At 34.9% G+C, this 22,023-nt stretch overlaps 1 protein-coding gene across 1 annotated transcript; it reads left to right on the top strand.

The window, feature by feature from the left end:
• Positions 1–593: 593 nt before the first annotated feature.
• tlcd2 (TLC domain containing 2) lies at positions 594–21,724 on the top strand. The gene is made up of 4 exons (XM_058745614.1): positions 594–1,177; positions 1,535–1,617; positions 3,721–3,803; positions 19,005–21,724. Exons 1-4 carry the CDS (start codon positions 999–1,001, stop codon positions 19,392–19,394), a joined length of 735 nt encoding a protein of 244 aa, XP_058601597.1. The 5' UTR covers positions 594–998; the 3' UTR covers positions 19,395–21,724.
• Positions 21,725–22,023: the final 299 nt, after the last annotated feature.

Here is a 22,023-nt window from a genome sequence, read left to right as displayed (position 1 = left end):
AAATAAAACATAATCTACTTTTCAGACGCAGTAGTTAAATTTTTCCACGGTGTCCAAATGTGAACACATGCATCACATAAATTCCATGTCCACCTCATCTCAAATCACTTTATTGTGGAAAATACTTTTTTTTTTAAACATTATTGAAATTGTTTATTATTACTGAAATATTGACCGACTCAGAACGGTCAACTCAGTAGCACAAACCTTCAGCAACGATTTATTACATGAAGAACAATAAAAATAAAAAAAACTTTTATTGGTGTGAAAATATTTTATTATTATTGTTGTGTTGAATACGTAGCTAAATACGTAATTAAATTATATTTACTGGTAAATATAATTATTTTATTTCAGACAAATGAAATAATGAAGAGGCAGGAGAAGCTCAGTGGCACATCAAAAATACAATCTGAGCGTCCGTCCGTCAGTTGAAGACACCGACAGCTCCACCCACGCCCCAATTGCAAGTTACGAAATCCCCTCCTACACTGCATCTCCCATAATTCAACTTTGTCATTGGGGGCGGGACATAGACGAAAGGAAACACACGCCCGAGACGCTCATTTGCTCAGCCGCGCCTCACGATGATTGGGCGGGGATTCTCTTGTTTGGTTATTGTAAAAGAGAAAAAGTTACACAAGCGTCAGGGTTTTGTAACGCACACATGAGCTACTATTTAATTGTTGCCACTCGTATTTGAGCCACCAGTGTCTTCTTAGCTTTACATCGGATTGAACAAACCGAGCGCTGAAACAAAGAGCTTTGTTTTTTTATTAACAAAGATAGAATAATCGAGCAATTTTGAATTACACAAGGACTCTACCTACAGTCGTATATGTTTGGATTACTGAAAGTGAAAATGAAATAAATACAAACAACCGGGATGCATTTTTTGATTAAATAACATATAAAACGCGTAACGGGTCTAGGTCTAGACGGGCGCGAGAGATTTGGGTAACGTTAGTGACAACAAGACAGAAGCGCGCGCTTAAAATATGGAGTTGAATTCAGTGATTTTGACCACTGGATCTTCGGTAGGCTTTTTCAAATTAGTAAACTATGGGATCGGCAAACTTCCCATCCCCGAGACAGCTCAGAGGAACGTTTGGAAATGGAAAAACATCTCCACGTCTTTCGTGCACAGCCTCCTAACTGGAGTGTGGTCTGTGCTTTGGTGAGTGTCAGAATTCCCCCACATGTGCATGGAGAATGCATTACACACCCATATTGTTTGCACTGTCTGTTTGATGCCTTTATCAGATGCTTGAGAATTTGATCCAACTGTAAGATCTTCTCAGCTGCCTCTTTATGTTGAACGGATGTAACGTTAGTTGAACAGAAATGGCTATTTGATAATCAGCTCACAGACGACACATTTACCCCAGTGGTTCATGTCACTTGAAGATTTGAACGTTTGTGTTAATTAAGTTAAGGTTTAAGTTAATGTGCCATCTACCCAACATCTTTCACAAATGTGGTGTGTTTTTATTTTAAACGCCATTCCCTGATTGTAAAACGTCTGTGTTTGTAGTTTTTGCATGCATCCCCAGATGGCTGAGGATTTGATAGAAACATACTCCGTTTTCTCTCACGCCTTGGTATCTGTATCAATCGGTGAGTATAAAGCTTTGTTATAAAAGGGGTTTACGGTGTTATTTATGTGGTTTCTTTAGAGAGCAGGTGTGTAGACATTGATTCCCGTTTGTTACAAACGCACTTCTCTGCCATGTGCAACAGTGCCCACTCAGTAATTGGATGTAACTGGGTTAGACTTGACAAGGTGACCTTAACCTTACTGACAGATTGGGAAATCGAACAAAAACTTGCTTTCAAGTCATATTTCACCCCAAAAACAAGGCTATTTTAGTACAGGTTTTTATTTTAGTTTCGTTTTTTGCATTGTGACTTTTTTGACAATAAAGCTTATGTTGCTGAATTCTAATTACTCTAAAGTGTTTCCTGGATGCCCCCTCCCCTATTTATTTATTTACTTATTTATTTATTTTTTTAATTGCATTTATTATCAATGGTTAGTCTCATATTATTGTAATATATAATTTATTCCATTTAAATCTGCATTAATTAATACTCATGCTGTGTTCTGGTCATGTTGACCTGGAGAGGATATTCTTTTTCCTGAAAATGCTGCTTAATGTTATCACATTGAACTAAAGCTTACTGACTTTGCTCACACAGGGTTTAACATCTTCCTAAAAAAAGTTGAACCATTTTTGTAAATTTTTTTCCCCCACCTTGTTACTTGTGGTGTTCCTGTTCAAAAATAACCCGCCTTTTAAAAATTGCTTATAAATTTCTTGTTATGCTGTATTATTACCCGATATTAAATTGAATCTTTTTATCAACTTTTTTTCTTTCGCAAAAGTTTTGTTTCTTTTTGGAACTTATTAATCACAGGCACCTTAGTTTCTGAGTAAACATTGCCACATTATTATCCAAAAATTATGCTTTTTTTTCTACTCAAATCTGAGGTGCATGAGTGAAACCTAATACCAATCAGTTCCAAAAAGGATTGATCCCAAGATTTTGTGATAATATAGCATAATAGATTTACTATACAAGAAATGTTTGACTGGGAACACCAAACTGGTCAAAGGATCTTCAGCACAGCATAAGAGTTAAATGTATGACAGTAATACCATGAATTAATACTTTACAAATAATAAATAATATTGAATTTAATAATATTATATTCTTTGCATTACAGTAATGATTTTTTTGCATTGCAATAATAAAACTGTGACATGAAACTTACCGCAAAACATCCAGAATCACAGAAATCTGCTGCGTTTTGTTCCTCTTGTATTATTATCTATTATTTGTGTATTGTGCTATTATTTTGCATCACTCTTAAATGCTGCACCGTTGACTGCAATGTTTATTTCAACCAAAAAGTAGATAAGCTTATTCTCGTTCAAAATGGCAAATACCAGAGATATTTTAAATACTTGGAGGAAGCCCACATGCATTTGGCAGAAATATTAACTATAGCTGCAGAATGAATGGCTGCCTTTATGATCCGTCCCAGGCACGAGTGATATCTCCAAGTCACATGACTGTTTATGAATGGGCCTTTACTTTTAATTATACTCTTTTTACAGTTTATAGCATTTTTTTTTTTTTTTTACTACAGAATATGTTTCAGTACCGTTCTCTGCATAATATATGCCCATAAAATGTTAACTACAAGGCACGTGGGTTTGACATGTACAACAGCCAATTTATAACTCAGCAGCTCTTAAAATTGTGGCTTTTTAAGGTCTTAAAAACCTGCTTCTAATATGCCTCAATAGACAAAGCATGAAGGACTGAGTTCTTGCGTTCATCTTACACAGCAAATATTTTCTTTTTTTCAGTAAAATATCTGTTCATTCTGAGATGTTAATGCTTGTTTTCAGTAAATGAACATTGCTATTAGTGAACTAAACAAATGGAATCAGGAAACGGGTGTGTATATTGAAAATACTAATCAGTGCATTTATATTAATGAGGACTCCTATATTGAGCTTCATTTGCTGTTGATCCACTCTAAAATACAGTCTCCATGGAGACCCTCATATTGGGAGATGGGTATAAATAGCTCTCTGGAAATGACATCTTGGTAACCAACACAATTGTTGTCATGGGGTCTGTTGCTTGAAAAACCTGTTGAATGATCCACTGTTGGACATAGTGTTAATATGCATTTTTGTGTTTCAGGGTACTTTATATATGACTTCCTTGATATGGTTCTCAACCAGAAGATCAGTCATTCGTGGGAGCTCCTTTTCCACCATGTAGTAGTGAGTAGACACAAAGCATGGTACATATAAATTATTATATATTTTTGGAGAAATCCATTGACTACATGGATAAATCATGAAACATGCCCAGATTTAAATGCAACTTTTTTTTTTTTTTTTTAGAACCATTTAGATTTTCTTTTGACAGTTAGGCACATTTTCCTCCAAAATTACATTTGTAATGCTTCCAGACGTTTGTCTTTTTGAGTTTTTGTTTTCATTTGTAATCGGTTTCAAAATTCTCATTACATTACATTCTAAAACCGTAATAGATCGGTACAGTTTTTTTTTTACTGATTTATTATGATTTTTAATCATTCAAAAAATACTTCCTAAATATTTAGTAATTGACATGATATATCACTACTTTTTTCATTGCGGAAATAAGAATTTTGATAGTTTTCATATATATATATATATATATATATATATATAACATCATGAAATAATAGTACAATAAATAATAAAAATGAAAAGAAAGCCACTGGCTAGTTGTGAAGGAGATTGTAATGGTAAACAGTAACATCATTCCAAAAGCAGCTTCTGCATTACTCATCCGTCTAATAAAACTACACAGACTTGATTTGGGACCTTTTCAGTGTATTCAAATAGTCCAACCTGTCTGACCACCTTGTCTTTTTTCATGTTTGTGGTTAGACATATTTTTTGATTTTGCTAAGGTCAACAGAGGTTAAACTGCTGAAATAGATTAGATACGCAAAATAAACAAGTCAATAGCGAGGCCTTTTGAACAAATCACTTGCATTAACTCAGTATTTAAACAGACCATCACAGCCAGTTTAAAGGATGAGGAAGGACGCTGTCCAATCACTTGCATTGAGTTCAGCAGGTTTTCTGAGCTTCGGTTCTTTTGGGGTTCTGTGGCGTCACCACTTGGTAAAGTAGCCAGCTTCATTCTGTGGTTCTGTTGTTGCTGTTGTTCCCTCTTTTCTTGAGATCTCATTCAGTGAAGTGGCTGGAAGGAACATGCTGCCAGATTGTTAATGGCACTGTGAGAAACTGTCAGACCCTCTCATCTCCACCCCGTCCTGCTCTTCCGCACTGTTTACATCATAAGCCAAACTTTAATAATAAGAGAAGCTTTGTTTTACGTGTGCTCAGTTTGAACGGAATGCAGCCCGTCAACAAATGAAGGCCTTTTCTTTGTTGTTGGATCGGGTTGGACTGAACTTCTGTCATGCCACACCAAAAATGCCATTATGACGTTTTCTTTTCCAAGAATTTAAACTGTCTACAGGTGAAGTGTTTGCGAAGGCAATTGGGGAGTCTGTGAAAAGGGCTTTTTTTTTTTTTTTTGAATTAAAATATCATTGGAGTTTAAGATCATGTGATCAAGATGGGTGTTGGCGTCTTGCCTCACCCTATCCAGACTCTGTGTAGTTTTCCATTCAGATTCAATGCTTTAATTATACACACTACTACCATTCAAAAGTTCGGAATCTGTAAGATTTCTTTATAAATGTTTTTGAAAGAAGTCTCATATGCTCACCAAGGCACCTTTATTTCATCCTAAATAACTCAAAACAGTAATATTGTTAAATATTATTACAATTCAGAATATTTTAATGTAATTCATTGTGAAAAATGAATTTTCAGCAGCCATTACTCCAGTCTTACTTGTCACATGATCCTTCAGAAATCAATTGAATTTGCTGATTTGATGCTCAAGAAACATTTATTATTGGTATTGATGTTAAACAGTTGTGCTGTTTAATATTTTTGGAACATTATAGATGCCTTTACTGTCACTTCTGATCAATCTGAAGTGTCCTTGCTGAATAAAAGTGTTAATTTCTTTCAAAACAAAAATCTTACTGAATAAAGAAAAGAAAAAACACTTGGCAAAAAAAAAATCGTACCAATCCCAAACAAAAAAGGTAGTGTACATAAAAACGAGTCTGATTTGAGGTGAAGAGGAAGTCCATATATGGAAACACGTACTGCTTAAATAGTTTGCAGTGGAAAAACACTGATGGCGAGGCCTACTATCAACCCAGTTGTGTTGTCATGTACCAATATAGTAAGAAGCGACAACTTAATGGTGTGGTTGGCTTGTTGGTTGTACTGCTTGGCTGTCACTTTTGCAAATGCTGAAGTTTCCAGAGGTGGTTCTGTGGAAAGCATCACTCTAACCCAATAACATTTTTGGCATTTGGACCACCACAACCCTCCTTTAAATCAGTTTCTCAGAAATGCTGCTTTGGGGAGTAAATGTCTCTCATCCCCCGTTCATTTAGCACAATTGAGTTTGCTCATTAAAGCCTTCAAGTCTCAGAGGAGGCTGAGATGATCATTTTTGTATTAGCTCTCATTCATGCTGAGGTGGAATCAGTGGAAAAATACAAAACAATGGGGGAGTCCGATGGTTTGGCTAGAGTCTGGCATGCAGGGTGATTGTTTGTTCACCTAAACACACAAGCCAGAGGTGATTGTATTTGCTCACTGACAGAATTTACTCAGTTGCTAAAGTGATGTAGTTGAGTGTTTTGCTGCCAGGAAACTCAATTACAGCCCCCCTGCATTTTCTGTAGAACCTGATAATCCAGCTCTGCTGTGTTAAACCTGCAGCTTTCCCTGACTCGTTCAAGCTGCTGTACGCTGGATAAAGCTGTCAGTAACATGAGTGGTAAACAAGTTGATTGTAGTAAGAAAACAGCCCACACATACCTGACATTCTCAAGGAGGTTGTGTCTGTAAAAGAAGAAAATGGTTGGCCTATAGTAAATTTTGATGATGATTTCAGTATAAAATTTGAAACTGAAGAAATTTGTGTTGTAGACTAAATGTCACTCTGCATTTTTATGCAGTTATAATGCAACTATAAGTTTCAACCAACTAGTTGATTTGGTAAAGTGAGATCAATTTTTGCTTTTTTATCATCACCTTTAAAGCACCGCCATCACAACCAAAAACCTTCAGACAGACATCTGACATCTTTTTAGATGACTTAAATAAACATCTAATAATGAACCTGAAATTAGTCTGATGATTATTATTTTTTATAAAATTTTTTTTTTTTTTTTTTTTTTTCCTATTATTATTATTGTTGTCTTTATTATTACACTTATTTTTTCCCCTCATGTCTTTAACTGGCAGTTGTTTTGCTCTCAGCTATGAATTTTATTTCTTTTTCTTATTTTTTCTTATTTTATTGGTTTTTATTTCATTATTATTGTATATTTTTATTAATATTATTATTTATCTCTCTCATGTCTTTACCTGGCAGTTGTTTTGCTCTCCGCTATGAATTTTATTTCTTTTTCTTATTTTATTGGTTTTTATTTCATTATTATTGTATATTTTTATTAATATTATTATTTATTTTTTCCCCTCATGTCTTTACCTGGCAGTTGTTTTGCTCTTGGCTATGACAGTATGTTTGATTTTCTATAATTCCTTTTGTAAACCATTTTATTGTAAAATTTTATGGTAATAATTGTGCAAAACAATTAACCCACCGACTAATCTGTAATATCTACAACACAGTCTGGCTTAAGCAGCTGTTCCTGCATTATTGGTTATAGAGCAAATGATAATGGAGAGTGCTTACATCGACAGTAGGTCAAAGGTTAATGGCAAGCTTTGTTCTGTTGGAAGGGAAATGGAAAGAATAAGAGGCAGCGGAGGAATGAGACTGAAAGAATGTGTGCGAGCGAGGGAACCACTTTTGGCTCCAGAGTCTAGTGTATTTGTGGTTGGTTCCCTCCTCCTCTTGCAGCATGCATTCAGCATTTTCCAGACAGAAGCGAGACATCTGGTCCACATATGTTCATGCTCCTGGACCCATATAGATGGGTGCATGTGTTCGTTCGTTCGCTCTTTCTCTCTTATTTCATTTCAATAAATATCATCTTTATTTCACTAAAGAATTCTACCTCTTAACGAGCTGTAGATAAAATAGTCTACCAAATTAAAATTACCGTTATTTTCCGGTCTTTATCCATTCAGTCAGATTTTGTGCTGCAAAACATCCATGACAGCCGTTGTCCATGCTGGCAAATAATAATGGCCATTCAACGTGAATTATATAAATAATTTTAATAGCACTGCCATTTAAAACTCGATGGTCTACCTTGTGCATAGTAAAGCGATCACTGCAGACAATCCTTTTGGGCTGGAATTAATGTAAACACAGATATCAGATACCAGTCATGTCTAAAGTGAATGTAAACAGACGGCCAAAAAATCAGATATGGTCAAAAGATCGGATCTGTGCATTAAGACTTGCAGTGTAAACGCAGCCTCATTTACATTCAGCCTGTGTGCAGTTTCTGTCTGGACAAAAACAGACCTAATTTGCATGCCCTGCTGTAAATTTTGACCGGTTGAGGAAAAACAAGCTTATGTGGATTCTACACATTTAAACAATTCAGATAAGTTATGTAGAATTATTTATGGAGCATATAAAATGCATATAACCATTTATTAATCAATTATCATTTTGACTTAACCCTTTTCTTTATTTAAAGGCTGAAATGTGAGGTTTACCTTTATATGAAACTTTTTCAAAGTTTTATTTGAACATTTACATTAGATATTTGAACATGCTATTAAACTGTTGTCAGTCAAATTGTCATTTAAAATCTGAACATCATTGGTAATGTTATTGTTTTAGTGATTATGCAAACAAAAAGTCATTTTATTTGTTGTTTGTTGATTTTTAAATATAAAACTTGGTGAAGGGATTGATGCGTCTGTACTTTTTGAACATCTCCAGCACATTTGAATAATACCGTGATAATACTGATAACCGTGATCATTTTGGTCACTATAATCGTGATAAGAAATTTTCATACCGTTAAATCCCTACAACAAATCTTCCAGAATGACATGCTGGGCCAAAACAACCCACTTGTAAATAAGATCTCAGTCTTCCTAGCAACCAAAAAATAAATAGACACGCCATTTTATATTCTGAGAACTTCCTGTTTATTTTTTTGAATGGAACTTCTTTGAAGTATGACATAGCTTCATCCGACACGTTTATTTTTCACTCTGACGTGAGTGACGATAGCAAGCAAAGGAATGCTGCCAACCTTGAAACACTTTCAAAATAGTCGTTGTGGTGGGTTCAGTGTGTACCGTACTGAGATTAAGGCCTGAAGGCACATAGTCCTGTTCGATTCAGAGCGTCTCATTTCCTCGAGTCTCCGTAACTCAAAGTGGATCTGGAGCACCGCCATAGTATGTGTCCTGGTTGCCACGGAAACTGTTGTGCATGGGTGTATGAATGATGCTACGCATGGCTCCTGAATGATGAATGCTGGTTTTGTTCGTCAATGGGAGGGGGTAAATGCTATTGTGCTTAAATGCTATTGTGCTTATTTTTATTCCTTTTCTGTTTATTTTGGTTTATACTAAGGCCTAGTCCACACGAACATGGGTATTTTTATATTATTATAGTCCACATGAAAATGCAAAATCATGCTATGAAGTGCGGTCAAGAGCATGCCATACCAACAGGTGGCGATATAACCCTAACCGTAAAGTCATGTTGGCCAATCAGAAGTCTGAATAAAGCGTGAACTCTGATGGTGCGTTCAAGTCATGTCGGATACATCGTATTTACGAGTTGAACGTACATGAACGCCACCACAAAGTCGTTATTACGAGTGGGAAACTCGAAATTTTCTTTAAGCCCAGAGTTTCCGAGTTGGGGGCGTGTCAGTGAAAAAACGTGTCGGATGCAATGGACGCAGCCAAAGACTAAAGATATGAAGCGTTGGTAAAGTTGAATGAATAAAATTTTGTAATGTACAATAAAACTATATAAGTTACATATACACAATATTATATTATTGTATAATTATAATAGAATATATAATTATTCAGTTTACATCATCTTCATAAATTAAATAAAAACGGAAAAAAGAAAAACACACTGATGCACATTCTTCATTCAATATTTTGTAGATGTAGAGTTAAAAAAAAATCGTTGAATTTTATGTAGAAAAGTTAAATCGCCATCTTTTTCCGACCAAAGTGACTTAAACGCACCCTACGACTTACTACTCGTAAGTACGAACGTCCCAAGAGGACGTTCACGAGCCAAAATCTCCACTGCAACCGGTACAACTAACATAAGATGTTAAAAAAAATCACGAGAATTCTGTATCAAATACAATACTTTTAAGCTTTCTGTCAATTAAAGAGTTTTGATAAAATGTATCATGGTTTCCAAATAAAATATTAAGTAGCACTGAAATGTTTCTTGAGCATCAAAGCGGCGTACTATTTGATTTCTTAAGGACTGGAGTAATGGCTGCTGAAATTTCCGCTTTATCACAGGAAAAAAAATTACATTTTAAAATAAATTTAAATAAAACATTTTGCATTGTAATCTTATTTCACAATTTTACTGTTTTACTTCATTGTTGATCAAATAAATGCAGCTTTTTTGTTGTTGTTGTTTTGAAACTTTTAAAAAATCATACCAATTCCAAGGTCTTGGTAGTGTCTATTTATTTTTTTTGGGTCCTGTTATTCTTTGACCAGGGTTTTATGGGGTTTTACTGACCCAACCCTGCCTTCCTCAGGGTCATGTCATGTTTAACCTGTCTTGTCAGGGTGAGGTTGTGGACTTTGTCCTGGCCACGACTCAGTAAACATCTCCACAACGTTATTATCAGTTACAAGGGGGGAAGGGGCAAAGAGTGTCAGCATCTCCTACACTTAACAGTCTGTATTTCCTTTGCAATTATCCATTTACATTTTCAGTATCTATTTTTAGAGCTTCATTAAAACAATTTATTGACCCATTTTCATTCAGATTAATGCATTTACTTAGCATCTTAGATTGTGGAGATTTGACACATTTCAAGTAGGTGGTTTAGAATTGTAGCTCCTAATTTTTTTTTTTTTTTTGTCAGTTTGTCAGGCGAGGGGAAAAAATTAAAAATAAAATAAAAACATGATGAACACACATTTAATATGATATGATAAACTGATATTGGAATACCCAGAAATAGGGCTGGACAAAATGGCTAAGAAAAATATATCTAAATTTTTTTTTTTTTTTGGTCATGTTCAATTTATATCTCAATATTTAAACTTGTAAACAAACAAACAATTTATTCAACCAAAAGCCATTTTAACTCATTGCAACTGAAAATGTTTGATTCAGTAAGTAAAATACAGTAGTCAACATTTGAAGTGGATCAAAACCTTTCATCAAAGTTGTCCTAAAACCAAAATGCGTTCTTGTTTTAGGACAACTTTGGTGAACTTTTTTGATCCACTTCAACTGTTGACTACTGTATTTCACATGGGGGGCTTTTTATAAATGATGCAATTGAATTGTTTCAATTAACACTCTCTTAGTCACAAGACAAAGCAGAATTGTTTGTGACAGCCTTTGTTAGGAAACTTGATGGATAAATATAAAGTACATTAAAACAATTGTAGTATTCATAATTTAGCTTAATTGATGACAAATTCATTGCGAAAATACTGTGATTCACCCAGCTCAACCCTCATCTCACCCATCTTAAAAATCATCAATGATTCATGAGAATGTTGGACTCATGAACACACTCAAATATTCATCACACATTCATACAGTACATCCTCTTTTTCTTTTTTTTTTCTCTCTCAAACTGTGCCACACCCTTTGAGTTCACCTCTCAACACCTTCATTTCGTGTGGTTATATTTCCACATACCCACTCCACCTTCATGTCCCAGCCCAGTTTCACACTCTCACACCATCTGGCCCCTCCTCAGTCTCAGATAACTTTAAATGGGTGGATCTGCTTTCTGTGTTTGTTTCTGTTTTTATACTGGGATTGGAATCTGGAGGATGTGCCTTACAGACCCGCTGCACTGCATTTGTTTATATAGAGAACACTTAAAGGCATAGTTCACTCAAAAATAACACTTCTGCTGTTTAATCACCATTTATATGATTGCTTTTTTGTGAGGAACAGCCTGAAATTTAGGCTATTATTATTATTATTATTATTATTATTATTATTATTATTATTATTGTTAGGTTTAGGTTTAGGTTAGTTATTATTTTTCTTAATCTTAAACTCATGTTTTGGGGAGTTGCACTACATGACACTTTATGACCTGAACTAACCAATAAATTAAATAAAAATAATTTAGAAATTTAAAACCATGCTCATCATAGAAGAAATCTCTCGTGCTCACCAAGGCTGCACGTATCAAAAAATAAAGTAAAAAACAGTAATATTTTGAAATATTATTGCAATTTAAAATAACTGTTTTCTATTTGAAAATATTTGAAAATGTAATTTATTCCTGTGATCGGAAAGCTGAATTTTCAGCAGCCGTTACTCCGGTCTTTGTCACACGAACTTGATTTGCTGATCAAGAAACATTTATTATTATTATCAATGTTGAAAACAGATTATCTGCTTCATTTTGTGGAAACTCTGGTATATTTTCTTCAGGGTCCTTTGATGAATAGAAAGTAAAAAAAGAAAACGGCATTTACTTGAAATAGAAAACTTATAAATAATATTATAAATGTATTTACTATCACTTATACTGTCATTGAATTAATTTCTGTCAACCCCAAAATTTTTAAAAGTAATGTAAATGGTGCGCAATTTGTATGGGCCACTTTTATGGTGTTTTTAGTCTTGTATCATTGTAAATGTGACCATTCTTTGACTTAATGACAATTAAAAAATTTTGGTAAACTATCCTTTGAATGCTTTCACGTGTGTGTGTGTGTGTGTGTGTTCATGATTCTCTTCAATGAAGCATGTGTCCTCTCTGTTAGTCCACCTGTCCGCTCTTTTCTCATCACTTCATGTGGTCTAAAGCCATTGGCATCTGTGCTCCATTTCTCACTGAGCTTCAGTATTCCTCACATGCTGCTCAAAAGGGCCTGCTGGCAAAGCGTTCTGAATGAGTTTCACCTGTAACCAGGTTAACTGGTTTGAGACTGGTGCTGCTACCACCCCCCATCCCGTTCCCCAGGGAGAGCCTTTCTGATCCCATGCCAAATGCCATTTGTGTCTGCCATGTTTTTTTGTTTTTTTTTGGTGTGTAATGGAGAAAGTGGAGACCCTACTAATGATAATTGTCCCCGCAGGGAGAGGTTTATGAAACCAAACACACAGACTTGTAGATTTACAATTACAACAGGGGAGCAAACCGGCAGGGATGTGCTAATGTGTTGTTGTTATTGCATCATTAATGCTTTTTATGCAAAAAACAAAAAACAAAATTATTGAGGTGTGATCAGCGTGTGTTTTTTTTTTTTGTTTGTTTTTTTATTGCTCCCATGCTTTGGCTTAGCCATTTTAGGTCTTTGTGTGTGTGAGTGAATAAGATTATTTCAGCATGACTGCAGATGGATTATGAGAATAATCTTGCTAATGCAGATTCACTGTGATTGTATGTTGGTGTCTGCAGCATTACTTTGGAGTGGATTAATGTGTTTTTTATGAAGTAATATTTATTTGTATAGCAATTTGAAAGCAGTTTTTTTTTTTTTTTTTTTTTTTTAGGAAAAATTCTGACCGTTTCATGGTTTATCATTGTTTTTTCCTGATTTTGCCTTTATATGAATCAGATTGCATGAAACAGTTGCAGAACCACTGCATTTTAATCATGATTAGGAATGCACAATATTGGATTTTTGCCGATATCCGATATGCCGATATTTTTCAACTCATTTTGGTCGATAGCCGATGCCGATATATTTCCTTTTGTTTGGAAACAACACCAAGTCTCTCCTGTGCAGAAATTATAAGCAAATAATTTTTTAATTTTGTTTAGTTTTTGACAAGAACTTATTTGTTAGAATTAAATAAACAACAATGAAGTTATTTTATAATGACAGTGTGTATTGAAGATTTTAAAATAACGGTAAATAAACTATATTCAATTGCTGCAATTTATTTTTTTTCTTCCAGAAAGATGCAGTGGTAACCTTAACATTTTTTTTTTTTTTTTTTTAAGATTTAACATTTGTAAATGGTCTAAAGCAGGGGTGTCAAACTCAATTCCTGGAGGGCCGGAACCCTGCAGAGTTTAGATGCAACCCTAATTAAACACACCGGATCCAGCTAATCAAGTCCTTCAGGCTCAATTGAAAACTGCATAGTATATGTGTTGGAGCAGGGTTGGAACAAAACTCTGCAGGGAACTGAGTGCAGTGCCCTCCAGGAACTGAGTTTGACACCCCTGGTCTAAAGTAAGGGTTGTAAAAAAAATTCTGAAAATCTTTTAGAGCTCATAGTTTGTTTAAAAATATAACACATTACACATGAAATGAATAAATCAGTATATATAAAATTATTTCATTTAAGTGACGTTTTTTTAGCTATAGCTTCTGAACTTTAAATCAAAACATACTCATGATTTTATGGCATCAATTACTGCTTTATTTAATCAGAAACACAGTCTAAATATTATTTGTGTATTTTGCTTTCATTTTATTAGAAGTAGGCCAACAGCGCCACCGATGGAATTAAAACTCCTTACTAAGCGGGCATTAGGACCCAGGGGAGGCTGCTGCTGATGCCACTGCACATGCTATTACTGTTTCCTCTGTTATACACCTAACGTATCATTCTGTGCATTCTCAGATTAAATGCAGCGATCCAAAACAGTGAATCTAATCATCATTCGGGCAAAACTTTGGTTCAAGAATGAGCCACACTGCTGACGTGATCTAATCGCTAGCACACCCTGAGCACATGTGAGTTAATGTATTCCTCTTATCCGCAAGACATATCGGCATAATTTTTCATATCGGCTGATAGTTCACCCAAAAATGAAAATTACCCCATAATTTACTCCCTCTTAAGGCATGGGTATACAGTCATGGCCAAAAATATCAGCACCCTTGGTAAATATGATCAAAAAAGGCTGTGAAATTTAATCTGCATTGTTAATCCTTTTGATCTTTTATTTAAAAAATTCACAAAAATCTAACCTTTCATTGGATAATAAGAATTTAAAATGGGGGGGAACTATCATTATGAAATAAATGGTTTTTCTCTAATTCACATTGACCACAATTAACGGCACCCTTTTATTCAATACTTTTTGAAATCTCCGTTAGCCAATTTTCACTGCTCTAGCTCTTTTCTTAAAGCCACTTCACTAATTTGTGAAGCTCAATTATCTTTTGCTGCACATCAGAACTATATTCTTTGATTTTTCTCATTGTGATGGATGATTAAGGGAATTTGGGCTTTGTTTTCCCTCCTATTTATATTTCTGTGAAACAGGAAGCCATGGCTGGATAATTTCATATTCATAATCACCCTGGAGTGCTCAAGCCGTGTGAGGCACTTTTTTATTATGGATGGATGTGCTTTAATGGACTTCTTTTGGACTATTGAAAAATAACACCCATTCATGCCATTATAAAGCTTGGAAGAGCCAGGATGTTTTTTAAATGTAACTCTGTTTGGATTCACCTGAAAGAAGAAAGTCAAATACACCTAGGATGCCTTGAGGGTAAATAAAGTATGGGGTAATTTTCATTTTTGGGGTGGCGAACTATCCCTTTAAAGCAAAGACCGAATGGTCTGACCTTAGCTCTGTGAAATAATGCTACATAAAACATATCTGAACAAAACAAAAACAGCAGACGGGCTGAATGAGACTGACAGCAGGTGGCGCTTATGGAACAGCAGTCATGTTACCGCTGTAAACAAAGCAGAGCTGCGCTTTTAAAGACTACATTAATATGCATTATATGGAGGTAAGATGAAAAGAAAATACCATAAACTTGAAGACAGTCGGTCCCCCTCAGAGATACATTCATATAAACTCCTAACCTTCACTTCAGCATTTAGGATTCTCTTCCAATATTTAGCAAATCGTGAACTGTGATCTTGCTGTGTATGGTACAGTATTTTTCTCCTCTTTGCATCTGTCTTTAGCATCTTTAACTTCTGTGAACGGCCGTTTACAGTTGGTGTATTTGGCCAGTTAAAGAATTAGTTGTGTGTTAATAGTTTTCTAACCATTATTCAGAAGTGTTCGCAGTTAACAGGGATCTCCTCTCAATTTACGACGCTATCTACGTTGCTTAGCCACTTGTACCAGTATGCCGGTTTTTAAAAAATTCATACCGTGTGTGTAATTCAAACCGGTTTATCCCCCAGCACTAGCTTTTAGTATTTTGTGTTCTCTGGAATTGGTTAACTCTCTCATCACAGCATTTCATGCAAGCAGCTTGTAAAGATTTCAAGTCTTTATATACATTAATATTGCTTATGCTCTTTAAGGCTGCTTTGAATAGAAAAGAGGATGGCATTTATTTAAAATCAAAATCTTTTGTAGCATTATAAAGGTCTAAACTGTCACTTTTTATCAATTTAAAACATCTTTACAGGATAGAAGTATATGTTTACAATAAAACTATGCATTTAATCAGTAGGCTATGTGTGTTCCCTGAGAATCAAAACCATGACCTTGCTGTTGCGAGCGCAAGGAGCTACAGGGATATATCTGTTAACATAACATAAAGCAACATGTTATGTGATGTATATGACATGAAGACTTTGCTCTTTTCCTATCAATGATTATGTTCTGTTCACGGCCGAGACGGAAGTTTAAGAGTGTTTTATCTCTTTATTACAGTCGCCATTCAAATATTACAAATTGTACAATATTGAGTGTTTGTTTTTGATGTCTTTGACTTGCGAAACACCTGTTGACCTCATTTGGTGTAGAAGGTGGTACTTGCTTGCATTTTACTTTGATTAGTAATATGACATGTTCATTCAATTAGGCTTTTATCGCGTCCATGTTCTGAGGGAGGGATAGGGTCTCCTGAAGATAACAGGTTTGTTTGTGACATTCAGAGCCTTATCCAGCTTAAGCATTGTGTAAGTAGAGATCTTGACCTCACCAAGGGAAAGACAAAGTGTTAGCCAAAGGTCAACATCATCTCAGTCATGAGACAGAGGACACACAAATCTTATTTAGTAATCATGCGTCTTCATATTATAACGGGCCCTTTACAGACAGAAGTTTACAGAGCTAACAGTCCTGTTAAACCAAAAGACTGGTATTCTTTTTGGACATTTGATTGCTTTATCAGCTGCCACTGTTTGCTGTAGCCTGACTGTAGACCTCTTTTAGACACTGTAAAACAAACTCAGAAGTGTTTACAGTCCACATAGCTGGATGGATGGTCAGCTTTTGTCATGCTTTGCTTTATGAATGAAGCATATGTGATACATTCTTGCTATAAAGAGAAGTATGTTTGGATTTCAAGCTATTAAAGGGCATTATACATTACTTGCCTGCTTCAAACATACACCATGGGCTTTTGAGAGAGGCATGTGTCAGTAGTGTTAATGTGAATAACAGTACTGGCCTTATAGCTGTGACATTCCTTACCGCAAGGAGCAGCCGGGTGTCATGTGAACAGGGTTGCATTACAGACTCATCTGGACAACCAATGAATTCATGTCCTGTTACAAAAGGAGTTATATCACATCAACGCCGCACGGTCATGTAACTGCACCTTTGTGCTCTGCTTAAGACTTATCATACCTGACGGTTACGATAGAGGATTTGCCTGTGTACATGTTTCATAAACTTCAATAAAATTATATAAATTAGATATAAAGTTTAGAAATATAATTGTTAGTTCTTCCTTTTAAAATTACATGGTTGAGGTCTTAGTAAATACTTTTTATTTGTTTTTATATTTGACTACCTTTTGGTTAGTGACTCATGGGAATTAGAGGCACCAAGAGAAAAATGTTTTATAATGGATGTAAATGCTCCAGTATTAATTTTGCGTTAATAATTGTAAGCGTGACACACTAGTTAAGATTAATCGATGCATTTTTTGCTGTTTTTGTGTAATGTTAGGCATAGACTGCCACCTAGTGGAAGATCATAAAAATGTTTCAATTTCCTTTTGGATGAAAATGGATTAAAAAGACATTAAACTTTTCATAGAAATTACTTTATCAATACATATAAGTTCATGTTTCAATATTATTTTAAGATGTCATGTACACAGTCAGTCACAACTTCCACATACTTCTGTGCTTTTAAATCAAGATTTATTTTTTATTTTTATTTTTTGGCACTGGTTATTCTCAGAGATTGTTGGTTTGATTCAGGATTTCGTATTCTCTATTTAAGAATTATTATAAATGCTTATTGATTAATGGATAAAATACTTCCAGAATCAAGGTCACAATCACGATTGTGCTGTATTTGGTAGTAATATTGACTAAACCCATTAGATTTGGTGATGGCTTTGACTGTTGTCATGTTGCGTTTTGGACTGATCAACAGCGCCTTTGTATTCCTGTCCTCAGCCTCTCCCTGCTGTTATCAGATGATACAAAACACACGCTCATTTGTTTCTTGTCACCACACAGCAGATTAGTGTTGAGAAGACAAAAGAGTTGCTGCTGAAATTAAGCACATTAGTTTGGCCTATTTAAACTGAATGACTTTCTATAGATGAATGAACATCCTTAAAAATGCTTTAAGAAATCATATTACAATGAAAAATTGTTTCTGAGGGTAACATTTGGAATACATTGGATACACAATGTAATAAATGCACTGAACTTAAAATTCATGGACAGCTGTGGAAATGCAACCAAAAATTCTGGAAACAAAGGAAAATAAAATTTAAAATATGTGTTTGGAAATATTGTACAGATCTGTATAGATGTTAAAACAGCACAAGTATACATGTGGTGTTCAATGCAATAAACAAACTCCAAACTGAGAGATTGAGGTGTGGAGAAACCAGAAGACTAAGAATGATCTCAAAATAAATCTGGCCCAAACTGGCTTTTTTCTAATATTAGCAAATGTGTCCCCTACAAAAATAATATACAAATAAAAGGCTTATTTTCTTTTGCTTCAGGTAATAATGTGGCATGTTCTTGAGTAACAGAAGCTCCTCTGCCTTCATGTTTTGCTTGATGTTGCGCTTGAATATTCACATGGGCGAACACAACCTCTTTTCTGTCAATGTATCATCCGTCATTAGAGCCAGTTACCATCTTGTGTAGTCAATAGCTGTGCATTTGTAGTAAATCCATCAAGATGTTTTTAACTACAAACCATTTCTTAAAAAATGAAAAATAAACATGAAAACATGAAAAATGTTTATTTTTGGGTGAACTATTCCTTTAAAGCTTACCTTGGCCAATATTTTAGTGCATTGCTATTAATAAAACCTCTCAATTTCTTTTGTTTGCAGGTGATCACCTGTTTCGGGATCTCTGTGTTGACCTGTCGGTATGTGGGTTTTGCAGTGGTGGCTCTGTTGGTGGAGATCAATTCAGTCTTTCTGCACCTGAGGCAAGTGCTCCGCATGGCCAGTCTGGCCAAAAGTACATTTTACCGCGTCAACAGCATGATAAACTTGGGCACCTATGTAGTGTTTCGCATCAACACTCTGGCCTGGATGACCCGCTGGTTGGTGCTAAATCGTGACCTCATCCCCCTGATCAGCTACACCATTGGCAGCGTGGGTCTGGCCATCATGACCGTCATGAACATTGTGTTGTTTTACCGCCTGATGAGAAGTGACTTCATGAAGTCCAGCCGTGAGAAAGAGGTGAGGAAAGAGAAGGAGAAGGAAATGTAGGAGGAGGACTCTTCCCTCTCCAGCTTCAGCTCCAACCAAATCTGCTCTCATCGCCATCATTCCCAGACTTTGGGGAAAAAGTTCCTTTCAACCTGCTGACTTCGTTCCTGTAACACCTGATTGTCGACTAGATCAAAGTTGAGTCATTTTTAAAGACCTCAAGCTGTGCTAAAATTATGATGGCCGTTGTCACAGGTTTACAGATGTCTGACATGGATGACATATATATTTACACATGCAACCTTATGTTCAAATACTCCTGCATGATTTATACAATGACTCAAAACGTTATAAGTTCTAATGAACTGGATCTGTTTACCTTTTATGAAATCATATGCTACCCCATGTAATGTATACATTATCTATTAAATGTAAGCAAATATTCTGCTCAAATGGGAACTGGCATATGTGGGATTAAAAAATGACCAAAAAAAAAAAATATATATATATAAAAGTTTGGGTACCTCATGAGCTTGTAGCAGTATCATCCTAATGCTATATAGTTTTTAAATGGACAGTTCACTCAAATTAATAAGTTCTTTCCTCTGTGGAACATAACAGGAGATGTTTTGTTCAATGTTCTCGCTGCTCTTTTCCGTACAATGTAAGTGAATGGTGACCGGGACTGTCATGTTCCAAAAACAACATAAAAGTACTGTAACTTCTGAAGCCATATGACAGATATTTCAATTTTGGCTGAACTGTCTCTTTAAATCTAATGGAATTCCATTAGAGATTGTTTTTAGTTGAAATTCTCTGTACTGACTAGTGATAATGAATGAAGTCACCGTGGACAGGATGTGCCCAGAGTTCACTACTGGATGGGGTCGAATTTAATTTGCTAAACATAACTGTAGTGGTATTCATCCAGAAGGTAAAACTATTCTCGATTGATCCGTTGCCCTTTAAGTGGAGAATCTGAATCTCTATGCTGGAGTCTTCACAGCGGCTATCAGGATTAAAACACTCCAGGTCTTTCTTATAATGAAACAGAACAATGCATGTGAGGTTGAGATCTGACCGGACTGTCATTGCACAAATCATGCCTGTAGGTGGCACTACACACACAACAGACCTCATGTTAGCTTATGCTAATACCTAGTCTATAGATTGGCGATGATTAAAGCAGCACTTATATTGCTTTAAATGAGCTGAACTTTTTTTTTTTTTTTTTTTTTTAAATAAAGCTTTGTAATTTTGTTTTATTTTCTATATTTGTAATTAGTTTGTACTTAATATCATTGATTGTTATGGTTAGAGGCAAACTACAAAAAAAAAAAAAATCACTTTAGAGAGCAAAATGAATGAATGAATGAACACTGTCTTGTGCAAAATGATGTTGTGATTTTGTTTGTGATTAACAAAGAACGGTCTTCGTCAGATGCACTAAAGTCTTAAAGGCATTGATTTGTTTAACCTTATTTCATATACTCAGTGCCATTGAGATTGTAGACTGAATTCTGATTATAATTGAATTATAGGCAAGAGTGGCCTGTCTGCCTGGTGGGAAAGTTGACACACTGTAACCGCATGTAGCATCACCGACTTGTGCCACAAAACTAGTTTTTCAAAGCACCAAAGTTTATTCATAATGTTTAATTAAGTTTTAATCTGGTGTACTCCTTCCTTATTTTTACCGTTTGTAAGAGGGATTAATAATTAAGGAAGTAAAAAAAGAAATCTACTCGTTAAAATTATTACAGGAACTTGAAAGCAAGTGAAATATAGAAAAATAAACATGCACTGAAATATTTTTTTTATTTTTTTACTATTGGCAGCTTCATATTGAGTCTATGTGCTTCCTTAACGAAGTAACTGGTATCTGTATTTAAATGTATTTCAAATGAAAAATGTGTAAATTTTAGTTTTTGATAGAAAACCAGTGTGACTTACAACTTTTTAAAGATCATTTTAGCAATGCGGTTGTCCTTCACTTGAGAGTGCAGTTCTGAACTGTGTTTGGTGAAAGATAAGCTACTGTTGTATTGTGGATCTGATTTTTTGAGCATAGTGTTTTCCAAAGCCATAATTAAAAAGAAAAACATCACAGCTGGAAAAAGATATATATGCCCAATTCTCCCAGGAGAGCACAACAAAAGGAAAACAGTCTTTTTCCTTGTTTTTTTTTTTTTTTTTAACACTTGCTGTTTTAGTTAGCCTAATCATTGAAGTTTTAAACAATTGCATCTAAACTGTACATAGCATAATTGTATTTTTGTTTGGAATTATTGTTGGAATTATATTTGAATTATTGTTTTGTAATTAATATCAAAATTATTTGTATATGACCTTTATATTGTTAATCGTGAAATAAAACGTTATTAACACTTTATTTGAGTTTATTATTTTGAGAAGTTGGGAAGATAATATACTTTATACTATAGAATAAAATAGAATTTGTTAATCCTTTATTATTTAAATTAAATCCTTTATGATTTATATAACATTAACCCCCGGTTTCATAGACAAGGCTTAAAATGTCCAAGACTAAAATGCATGTCTGGGCTATTTCAGCTGATAGAAACTTGCACTGACTGATCTTAAAATATGTCAAATTCATTGTTTTGCCACAAGATGCACACCAGTAATGTTTTTATCCAAGGCATATTTATAAAAGCTACTTAAATGT

Source organism: Onychostoma macrolepis, chromosome 15, assembly GCF_012432095.1.
Source record: "Onychostoma macrolepis isolate SWU-2019 chromosome 15, ASM1243209v1, whole genome shotgun sequence".
Classification (NCBI taxonomy): Eukaryota; Metazoa; Chordata; class Actinopteri; order Cypriniformes; family Cyprinidae; genus Onychostoma; species Onychostoma macrolepis.
The sequence above is the reverse complement of the archived record's forward strand: the minus strand, read 5'-3'. Positions and strand labels throughout refer to the sequence as shown.